Here is a 12,160-nt window from a genome sequence, read left to right on the forward strand (position 1 = left end):
TGAATGTATCTATCTCTTTCATGTAAACTTGCAGGAAATGAAAAGTTTCATTGAGAGAGAATTTGTAAATTAAATAAAAAGATAAAATAACACTTGCACAACCGATTAAAAACAGCCCAAATTACTCCAAACACTTTTCTCTTGCTATAATAATCAATAAATAACCTTAAAATTCACGTGAGAAAATAATGAGAAAATATAGGTTAAAAAGGAAGTTTGCACGTTACACGTGAATTTCATGATTATTGATTGTTCGAGCACAAAGCAAGTGTTCAGGATATTTTAGAAGTGTTTTTCACCAAATGTCGTTTTTTTATATACCTTTTTATTTCGACGTGCTTTGCAGAAGAATTGTGGTATGTATTTCCTCGTTTCTGACGTCATCAAAACGTCAATCAAGATTTCCACGTCGAGTAGTCAGGAGCCTTAAGACGTTCGTCTTAATGTAACATTTTTAATTAACGATGTGAACTTTGTGGAAGTTTAATATCGCCATTATGTCTAATATCGCCGTTATATCGTTACGTTAAAAGAGCGGCCTCAGAAATGCGTGTTGGTAGGAGCGAGGCCCTCGTAGACCGGCACATTTCTTCGTCGTGTTCGTCGTCGATCATAGGTTCGTCGTCGTCTGTCGGTAGGCCGCAGCCGAACCCTTTGCCGCAGTAAATGGCGTCATATCTTTTTTACTTATTACCACCAATCTGTTACATTCGAACAATTTTCAGCACGCACGTAGGATGCGTACCCATCAGAAACTTTTTTTTCTTCCTTTTCTTCCTTCTTTCCTTCGTTCCTTCTGTCTTTCGTTTTTTATGCTTAAGATGGACACGAAGATTGTTATGAGGTGCTCCTTTGTTTCGTGAGGAATGATTAAAAAAATTGCTCGCGTGCATCGGATACTCTCTCTACCTCCGACTAAATGCGCCATAATAGCAGGTGCGATCTGACCGGAAGAAAAAGTTGGGGCGGCAGAGAATACAGTTCTCAAATTCGCGAGCCGAATCGTCGCGTGGAAAGAAATCAGTGTGTTATCCCAAGCGCTACGTTCGCGCAACACCGCACACTTGTCTGTTCTTTCCCAACGCGCTTAAAATCTGCAAGTTAATCGCGTTATTACGCGTTTAACCGATATCCTTGCCATATTATAATGACCTTCGCATTATTCCATACGTGTCGTGCACGACATTATTTGATGACGTTTTGTCACGTTCCGACATTGTGAACTTCGAGCCGGTGGCAGTTCGGAATCCCTCACGATGGCAATTGAACGAATTGCTGCAGCAATGAGCCTATCTGTCTTCGTAAGAGAGAAACGCGACAATTTCGATCGGAACTTGGACGATCGTGCGATCGAGTGTGCCATGCGGCTATGTTTGGTACGCGAGTGTTTTGAGAAAAAGGTCCCCACCGTTGGGAGGATGGTTAACGATAGTAATAAAATGTTCGATCGGAGTCGAGCGGGCGATGCAACGCGGAGGTGAAGCTTAATAATATCACAGGGACGATCTGAATGAGGGCATAACCGTAATTCCCAGCGGCGCTCTCTGCATCATCTCGACGCGGAGGCCGGGCCGTCGCGAAACGGACGGAAACCGTGGGACAGCCAGGACCATGGAACAACGTATAATAAAAGGAAAGGAGAACAGAACGAAGAGACAAGGCAATAACCAGTTGAGTCGCGTTAATAGAGCATCAAGACCGTTCACACGTATTACTGTAATTATTCAACGTGCGAGAGCTGCAGTTAAAAGAAAATACTAACGTTTCATCGTCCGCTCGCAAAGAATCGCGCGGACGACCGGACGACATATCGCTCTAGAATAAAAAAGTTATAACGTTAGGAAATGGCAGATCATGGCTCGACCGACCGGACGGATATTGCCGTAAAAATATACACATTTCACCGTATTTCAGGCTTTATATCATTGAAAAGTGACCTGCTGAAAGACGATGTCTTGTGTTATTAATCAATGTATAATCAGTCACACCAAAGTTTGATTAGCAATTAATTTGATCAAAACCGATGAAATTATTTGCGACTTCATATATGACGACTGACTAATTTCGATTATTGATTTGCCAGTTACTTTAGTTAAAGAAACTTTTAATCGATTAATTAATATATACTGATATTTAAGGTTGAGATATAATGCGTGCATATCGCTCCGTGATTTCCTTTAAATGCAGTTCGAGGGAGATACTATTTGTCGTAGGAAACTTTAATGTCCGATCCTGTCTTATATGTCCCTCTAACCCATTATTGCCCGCTGTGACTCTGTGATTGTGACTCTGAAGTCACAATACACTTTCATCATTATTTCTTTCCAATATGAATGTTGTTCCTGTCTTGATCGATATGACGTGAGTCACCATATGACTGCCTTTTTTAATGCGTTGGCAGCGATAACTGCCCAACGTGACCTCAGAATTACATACCTATTTAATAAAAAAATTAGAAAAGTAAAATTTCATCTTATATGTTTTGAATATTTTAGTTTCAAACATCCTATGTACATGAAAAAATTGTTAAACATGAGAAATTAATTTGAGCAATTGGGGTGGGGGGTGGGGGTAATACTAATTTCGATGAAACAGCACAAAATTATTCTTCTGTCACACGATTCGCGATAAAGATATTCATCAAACGTTGGAAGAAATCGCTGAAATCGTCACACTTACCTCGGCTTGGCACGGCAGTCATTGACTTGATTTCTTCCCGCGTGCAGGGTAATTTGACGGGATGAACATGGATTCAGGATTGTCAGGCGCGCTTCTGATTAGCAGTACTGTTTTATTTATATACCATAGCGTAACACTTAAAAATACGTCGAAAGTACACTGAATCCACGGACAATACGCGTACGTTCCACATTCGTTTACTCTCTTCGCTTTCCTGCTTTCATCACATTACGTAATAATCCTCCCATCTCGATCCCACGATCATTATCGCGTTTACTCTTTCCCTTTCTCTCTCGACACACAACACCTTCACTACGAGTCATCGAATAAATAACTACAACAGCCAGATTTATTAGGACGAGTAGATGGATCGCGTTAAGTAGATACGTGGCATTCCCTTTACTTGAACCTTGCCACCGGTTCACGCTGAACCGATCGAAATAAGAATACGACTCGACTTACGCGATGTATCGCGCGGACTTCACAGTTTTCGTACCCTAGTGATGACTCGTTGTTACCTGATGTAAGTCGCTCGCGACAGACAATCATGCGAAACCCTGAGCAATCGCAAATCTCGCGATCTCGTGCATAGGTGGACGCTCTGTGTGGAGATAAAAGTAGCGATTAAACCTTCTTTTACCTTTCTAAGTATGTATCTCGACAAAATGGCTCGCGCGACGTGTCCACAGCCCCTATCGCTAGGTTCTTTGCACTCCTTTTAAACTGACGTCATTCGTACGTGAATAACTTGGTAGTCGCTCCTTATGGCGAATGTACGAGCCACTATTGGACGATCCGTTCGCTCTAATATCTCAAGATGGTATATAATGACAGAGCAGTTATCAAATAATGGTGTCTGTCGCGCTGTCTCTTCCAACGAAATTCACAAAAACTCACAAAATGTAGAACAAAATTCCCGAACAGAAATTTTGGTTCTATATTTATCCTGCAAATATACTGTCAAATTTGACGAATCAACTTTTTCATTGGATTATTTAATATTTGCTTATTAAAACTGCTAATACTCTATGCAATTGAATAAATCGCATTAATATATTTTGCTAATTGAAATTAAAAACATAGAATAAACAGAGAATAAACGCAGATAGACAATATTTAGATAATTTTCAATAAAAAGAATTTTAAATAAGTATCTTTCATCAACAGTGATAAATAACCATTAGTAGCATCAGGAGATAGAGTGTTATATATTTTTGCAGATTAATTCTCCCGGTTCGGTAGAATTGGTTGAGATGTAAAAGCAAAATTTCGTTTCATTCCGGAACATTCAAGATCTTTCCGATCTCGCGACAAGGTCTTTCTTACGCATGCTCGCTCCTTGTTCTCCTTCCCGCAAAAAAGGCACGTTATAACGAAATAAGACAGAGTTTTACGATCTTTCTGTTTGCACTAAAAACCTCTCTATTAGAGTATATACGTCAAACATTAAAACGCATTTACTCTCCCATCGATCGTCTCAGCCGCGCGAAACGAACGACCGCTAAGAAAAAGAAAGAACAACAGTTAACAATCACTTTCTTTCAGAGAGCTGGCTTCAAATGGGGAATTCATCGCGAACAATAAGCCTGTCAATGTGTGTACTTATGAAAAAATAGATATCACGAACAGTATGTGTATATTTATATATAGGGCCGAATTAATCGCTCCACAACGCTCCACACCGATATATATCACCTAATACTTTGTCACTCGCTTAGACTCGAAAGTACACACACACACACGCGTTTATATCCCACACAGGTACGCGCGAGCGTGTTCCTACCTAAGTGAGAAAAAGTGTGTCTCTAACGATTACACTTACAGAATGGATTATCGTTACGATTAAGAGTTACTTCTTAGAAAAATATGACGACAATACGTAAAGTTTGCGAGATAGAGAAGATACTTGCTGCGAGCACCTCTCGCGCAGCACCTAACGCTCGTGAAAATAAATCGCTAAAAAAAAGAATCGCGTACCTTTAGCGAAGCGTGTATTAAACGGCCGCCGAATGCAGGGATTCCTCTAACGAAACGTGTGCGGACATTGATGCTCAAAGTACGAGACGCACACTACGCGACATCATAGCAAAATGCGAACGGCCTGTAGTAGTTTTCACGTGTTCACCGATCGAATCCAAAATATCGCGGCTTCCCGTCGATCGGACTCCTCGAACGTCTGCGAACGCGACTGCGAGCGAAGAAGGATATCTTCCCTTGAGATAAGAGCTGACTTGATAAATTCGCCAATCTTGTAGTCGACCCGAGACGATCTGCTGGAGGGAAGATTCGTGAATTGCTGACAATTGAGGCTGTCACATCATGCCATAATCATGGATTTTATCCCCCATCGCGCGATACCCCTTTGAAGTTCTCGACTTCTTCTAGAAGGAGCGATCTACGTTAAAAGTGAGTTTTCGTTTGAGCTGCGTGGATGAATGTATCGCGCGTACTTGGCCGAGGTGAGCGGCATGCGTGTTCGCCGGGAATACGCACGCTCGCCACGATGAACACACGTTTTACACGCGAACGTGGCGCATACGAGGGTAAACACGCGTGCAGTACGCGCTGTTTAGCAGGGCGGCCACTAGGGATGGGCGATACAGTAGAAAGTATCGATATTTCGTATCGAAACGTATCGTAAATAAAAGTATCGATATATAAAAAATATCAGGTGGAATGTATCGATATTAGTGATATCGATATTATCGATATCATCTAACCTTTTTCAACATACCGCAATATAATTATAAATAATATTAATTTTATTTATGCATGAGTTGATATATTGGTTTAACATATGATTACATACAATGTTACGTATCTATAGTGTAACGTTATTATATTGTAACTTATATTGTAACATGTTGAGGAAGTTTTCAATTTGTAAAAATACGTTATTATTCCCTTTCTTATTAAATAAAATTCAACCAATGAAAAGTCAGTAGAAAGATCAGTGACCATACATTTATTTCCTTTTTCTAGATCTGTTAACATAAAAGATTAAAAACATTTTGTGTATTTCCGTCCAATAGAATATGTCAATCTACTTTACTGACTGTAGTGTTCATTATTGGTTCCAGGGATTATTTAGTCGATACCCCAACATTACCAACTTTAAGGAAAATATAGGGAAAATATAGAGTTTAGGTGAGACATCTGTCAGAAGACTTGTTTATGCCCAATTTCTTCACCTCTGATTAACTTTATCTGCCAGTTATTCTATTGGAATTGATCAATCATATTTATGGTAGCAAGAATTAACCAATCACGGTGGACATTTAACCGATAGATAAAGTTAACTGGAGGTGAAAAAATTGGACATTAATTGTACATGGACTGTATCGTAAGTTCGATATTCCTACCCAAATATCGATACATGCTAATATCGAAAGATAGAATATCGATAATGAAGCCTACCAGTATCGATATTTGAAATATCGATACTATATCGCCTATCCCTAGCGGCCACTATGTATTAACGGATACTCGACGGTTTCGAGCTCTCGCCACGGAGATCATCGCGAGACTTCTCGCGCTCCCGCCGTAAGTTCCGTCGTGAGTTCGCCGTCACAGAGGAACGTCTTCGCGCACGTATATTTCCGCGTGTGTCCCGCGAGACGCAACAGGTCCCGTCGTGTAATTCGATTTGTCGACTCGTACCGTTCTTCCTTTGACGCGGCTCCTTCAAAATGATAAATGGTCTGCGCTCCAATCACGCGTTTCACACCACATACATACGCACCGACATCGAGGGCGAAACCTGTCTTAAACTGAAATTGTGGGTTTGCGATAATAAACGCCAGGATGCCGAAAATTATAGGATATCGGCGATTCTGTTTGCTGTCACGCGATAAGTCGCGCTATACGTGTCTTCATACACACAGGCATCATCTGACGCAACATCTGTGCGCAAGCGGAGTCGTCTCGCATGAGACAGGAGAATCGACATGAGATACATTTCGTGTAGCATTTCGGACGGGAGACGACCGATTAAAAATCAATCGTCAGAACGAGTCCCGCGAGTGTCCGTGAGAACTTGCCCCCTTCTCACGCGATTTTTGCGCGCAGGACGGAAGTCAAAACGGCGCCTCTATGTACGCGAACGGCGGCGCGCGCGTTCTGAGGGTACGCGCGGCGACAAATAAAGCAGGGTTGTGCCGTATATTTCAAGATTACGTCTACATGGATTGTTTACACATAGTCTACTTAATGTTTACACGGCCTTTTTCCCATGTAGACAATGTAAACTACGTAGACTATAGTAAATTTTATTGTTAATTAGTACAATATAAAATAATTCAATTATAAAACAGTTACCACACTCACATATATTTAAAGGAGAGTTTACAACTTTGCTTTAAACCGTAAGCCGTAAACAAATTGACCAATCACAGTCGATTATTCTTGAAATAATCGACTGTGGTTGGTCAATTTGCTTTTAAAGCAAGGTTGTAGACCCTCCTTGATATGAGTTAATGTGTATTAATCATAAATATAGTGTTTATAAAAGATAATAAATTGCATCAGGAGTCATGTAGCTCTTGCTTACAGAACACGAAATTGCTTGCTGTATGGCGGAAGTTTGCGCAATAGCTAATCAATGGCTGCGTTCAGAAAACATAACTGATCAGTGAGCGGTCAGTGATTATTGGTCCTTACTGTTAGATCTCTAACTTTAGACCAATTACGTCGACTAATTACTCAACTGTTGTACAACAATTGTGTCTTCTGAACGCACCCATTGAATATGTTGTTTTTTCGTAAGAACATAGAAGGAAAGCAGCATATTGATTGGTTGCTACACGAACTTCTGTCGCGTGGCAAGCGTTATTGCGTCCTGTGGGCAGCAGCCAATAGATTATTCATTGTCTACATAGATGACATATTATACATAGTTTACTTTGTCTACACGTAGACGTAAACTATCGTAGTTTACGCGTAGACGCACAACCCTGAAATAAAGCTACACCGATGCACCCCGTAGACTATCGAAAATTAGTTCTAACTAAATTCTTAATTTTACTAAACAAGAAGCATATAGTTTCATCTGGAGAAACAGTACCCTGCACCAACCTGCACGAAAAGTAGGAAACAAGGAGAAGGAAATGGAATTGGCTGTGAAATGAGTCCCCCGTATGAGATTTTAGGCTCATAGGAGAGAAAGCGAATGAGAGCGTGGCTGATATGTAAATTAATTCCTCCGTTACAAATTGTGCGAGGCGACGACGATAAATTCTAAGTGCGGCACGGTGTGCGTGCTCATTAATGAAACGCAAATTCATTTACGATGGTGAATCATTAAGGGCCACGGTAATATCCAATCGGGCTATGCATCAAATTGTTACTCGGAACGTGTTTCGTGCGAAGCAAAGGGGACGGGCGAGAGAGGCACCGAGAAAAGAAACAAGTACAAGAGAATGAGACTGCATATCGAAGGGACAGTTTTTTCGGTGTTCTTATTTGTAAATTAATTTGCCGCAAGCCGGAACGACCAGTTTTTCAGCGGCTGTTTTATTGGTCGCGTCGCACGACTGACACATCCGCCGATTTCGCGATTATGCGCGCCCGCGCGTTCATACGAGAACTTTTAATTATCGGAGGAATATATACTGAGACGCCGATAATTCGTTGGATATAACACGGAATGAAAAGGGAAAGAAGAAAAAGAAGAATAAAGAGAGACGGGAGAAAAATTCTTACGCGTACGGATAACGCGCGATCTCGGACGATTTGCGTTAGTTTGCGTCAACTGTCCGCGATAGCGACGCGTTTCGCTCGGTGAAAAGAGGTTCTCGAGTCGACATACATATATATGTTACTTTATATGTAAAAGAAAAGGAAATATGACTTACTGATACTTGGTCGCTGGAGAATAGAAGGATCAAGGAGGTGAGAGAATCCATCGTCGATGGGCTTGGATCGACCGATCGACAGCGGGAAATCTTACGGGAAATTCGAGAGTTTCTCGCAGCAAACTCCGTTCCATCGGCGTCCCTTCTCGAGAGGGAGAAAAGAAAAAGGGCAGATGGATAAAAAAAATATCTGTAGATCTCCCCGTAGATCGCGCATAGCTGATGCGATCTCGCACCTTCCAGTAACATTCAACACACGTGAGTCGAGAAAACAGCGTTTGCGACAGTCAATATGTATGCGGTATATGAATAAAGCAGAAAGCGTCAAAATCACCACAGTTCGTCGATTAATTCGGCCAGCGTGCTGCGTGCGGCTGATACCCGGCTTTCTGCACGATATTATTGGCGCGTACACGCGTCGTCGAGAGGAACCGGCGAATAAAACCATCATTTGCGATCAGATGGATTTTTCAGCAACCTGCTCGCGTCGCCTGTCTGCCTCTACCTACCTGCCTGCCTGAGTGCCTGTGTATGCGCGTGCCTCGTCATTATCTCGCGATTGCATTCTCGCTCCGAATTAAAATGGGCGGACACGCGAGGCGTAGTGTACCCGTCGAACGAGGACGAGCTTAAGAGGAGGCAGATGCGGCAACTTCCAAGTGCTCTCGCCCGGGACGAAATTTCGCACGCGCATATCCACGAGGTCGCTTGCCGGGGCTTGCTTGGAAGTCACTCGAGCTCGGGCACGACGAGCGGGGCCACGGCTCTGCGCGTGTTGGACGTCGATCCGTGTTGGTTTGCGTGACAGTCCACGGTCCGAGCGTTCGACCTATCGCCGCGGAGAATCACGATGGTGCTTTCTCAGCGCGTGTTCGCCGACCGTCGCGAGATATGAGTTCTCGCGGCCAGCGCCGCTGCTTGGAAAATTCTCCTACGGGAAGCCCTCGCCGTCTCCTCATGAGAGATCGCGAGCGTATCGGTGATTGAGGACGCGATCGAGGAACGGGGAGCAAAAAAGAAACGGAAAACGGTCCTTCTCGCGCAAGTGTTTGTAGGAACTCTTCCCTCGGAATCGACGCGAAGACTGTCGCTAATCCGCGACAGTTTCCAAAGGTGACTCGATTTCATAAGATTCGCTCGGTTCACCGGGTATGTAGCGACGACGACGATATTGACCGCACGCCTCGTCGAAGCGATGTCTGGGACGTGCTAGCGATGGTCAATAGACTCAGTCCACTACATTCGTTTCCACGGCCGTTTCTATCGCTTCGGAGGCGGCGCGACTTTCTTTGGATTCGACAAGTTGCCCTCGTCGACTCGCTTCACCAATCATCAGCAATCTATCTGAAAGCAGAAGTGAGAAAACGTTTGATGGGTGTGAAATGGGACACGCACCAGATGTCATATGTCAGATAGATCAGACATCTGTCTGATCTATCATTACAACTGAAATTGCTCCAACAATTTTCACAAGTTCTGCACACGGTGCATGAGGATGAAGATCGCTTCTGGCAGACTGTACTTACATCGGTCTGTACTTCAGAAGGTTTATCCCAGAGCAGAAAATATTGATAATTGTTTACATTAGAGCTCCCTTAATGTAAACAATTACCTATTGACATTTTTCTACAAAATTTACGTCGTATTGGTTGTACGGAATTACAAATGCAATTTTGCATAATGCATATTTTACGCAATGAAAGTACGTGCAAAAATAAATGAGAACATTGCTCAATATGTGACAAAAATGAAAAAAAAAAATGTTTAATGTAAAATCTCAAGCTATCAGTTTGCGTAGTATTTGCCTAATTGAAAAGTTGTTTTCCTCTTATTTTTGCTTCTTCAACGTTCTCCTTCTTTTTTGCTCCAATCCCATTTTCTCAGTTTATTCATATTATAATCGATACGTAGCACATTGCGACGTGTCGAGTAAACTGCGAAGCATTCGCCCGTTGCGATCGTATCGACGTGCAATTATGATAACGTACACAAATTGCTCGCGTACAGTCTTATATAATGAGTTTTACGCAACGCAACGCGTTCGTCACGTGCTCGTCCTACGACGCACATTTTCCGAGATTCAGCGCAGAGTAGTTTGTACGCGAGTCGCTTGAAAATGTATAATGAAACCGAGACGTTACGGCCCACTCACGCTCGATCGTGTAATTTACGTAATTTCCACATCCTCCTCCGATAAAAGTGCCATTTTCCAAACGGCAGTAATCACAGCTTAATTGTGACCAGTTTAATTATTCCGTAATAGTCGCGTCTACGCCGTACACCGGCGACAAAAAAAAAAGAGTTTCTTACGACCGCTATTTACTACGACCGTGATCAAAGAGTGTCGGCGGTGACGAGAAAATAAATTAAAAAAAAGGTGCAGAGACTGTTCCGTGCCGTTTGGAAATCGCAATGTAGATCGTCTCGTTTTATTGTCGCTGACAAAATGTTTATCAACGCATATGCATGTTCATTATCGGAAACGTCTTAACATGCGACACAGAAAGACAGCTTTATACGTTCAATTATACGCTCGAGAGTGCCGCATTCATCGCGATATTATCGAGCGATACCGCTTACTCGCATTATTCGCGGAAAATTAAATATATTTTGCTCATCGATTAATAGTACAATAGATCTGACGTAGAGCATAAAAAATGACTATACACCTACGAAAAAAAAGAAACATGATTGGAGTAACTAAATATCTGATCAAGTATGAACGATTCCGGTTGAAATTACCAGAATTCCGTTCAAGTCAACAAAATGCTTGTTTAACTAGAATTTGCAGCTATTCAAGTTAACCAGAAATCTTGTTAAACCGAAGAGAATTCTGGTAAGTTTACCAGTAACCAGGAGTAACTTTGGCCAGATTTCCGGTTCATTTCACTAGACATTTGGTTGATCCAACTAAATTTTTCCTTCCGTGTCGACGTTAAGTTATTTTACTACCGTGCGTGATACCGCGCAGCTGTATTCCCGGCGATTTGTCCACGTTGTTTCGCGACTTCCGCGAATATCCACCTTCAAAATGTGCAATTTCGTAATACGCTTGAAAGCAGTTGTGAGATCCGAGCTTTTATCGAGACAGTCTCGACGAAACTACGCTCGCAGTTCGGCCGTCGTTCGAGGAGTGCATGAAACGGCGGGAACACCGACGCGAAAGAAATCCCAGTTATCGAATATGCCGGAAACCGCCAACCGGCAGAAACGTAACCGAAGGAAAGTTTAACGGCCGTCGTGTCGACTTAGCCGGCGGATATTAAATCTGGTAGCGGGACATATCTCATTCGAGAAGTTTTCTCGAATGAGACGACCGCCGTTGCGGCGGGGGGGAAACTTACCACGATGCTCTAAGGACGCGTCAGTCAGGTCGCGAACGCGGAGAGTGGAAGGAGACGGACAAACGGTACACGTCCTCCCCCGTAAACGAAATCCGCTATGGAAGCACGGTGAGAGAAGGAAGAGCGGATAAGACGGAGAAGGGGATGATGAGGCGAGCTGGCGGCAAGGGGCGGCGGGTGGCAAGAGCAAGAGGAGGAGGAAGAGGTGCGAAGAAGAGAGCGAGAGCGAGAAACAGAGAGAGAGAGAGAGAGAGAGAGAGAGAGAGAGAGAGAGAGAGAGAGAGA

At 42.8% G+C, this 12,160-nt stretch overlaps 1 protein-coding gene across 11 annotated transcripts in view; it reads right to left on the bottom strand.

The window, feature by feature from the left end:
• Nucleotides 1–2,771: 2,771 nt before the first annotated feature.
• Nucleotides 2,772–12,160, bottom strand: part of LOC116843977 (doublesex- and mab-3-related transcription factor 2-like) — an 88,405-nt gene continuing 79,016 nt past the window's right edge. For 9 of the 11 annotated variants that reach the window (XM_032814988.1, XM_032814991.1, XM_032814990.1 and 6 more), the window contains exon 6: nt 2,772–9,871. In XM_032814988.1, the coding sequence (XP_032670879.1) occupies nt 9,760–9,871 (112 nt within the window). In that variant the 3' untranslated portion in view covers nt 2,772–9,759. Of the gene's footprint in view, nt 9,876–12,160 lie in introns of all 11 variants that reach the window. The other 2 variants (XM_032814998.1, XM_032814997.1) reach the window with 1 other exon arrangement.

The sequence above is a fragment of the Odontomachus brunneus genome, unplaced genomic scaffold (genome assembly GCF_010583005.1).
Source record: "Odontomachus brunneus isolate Ranch 3 - 2012 unplaced genomic scaffold, Obru_v1 Obru_scaffold_037, whole genome shotgun sequence".
NCBI lineage: Eukaryota > Metazoa > Arthropoda > Insecta > Hymenoptera > Formicidae > Odontomachus > Odontomachus brunneus.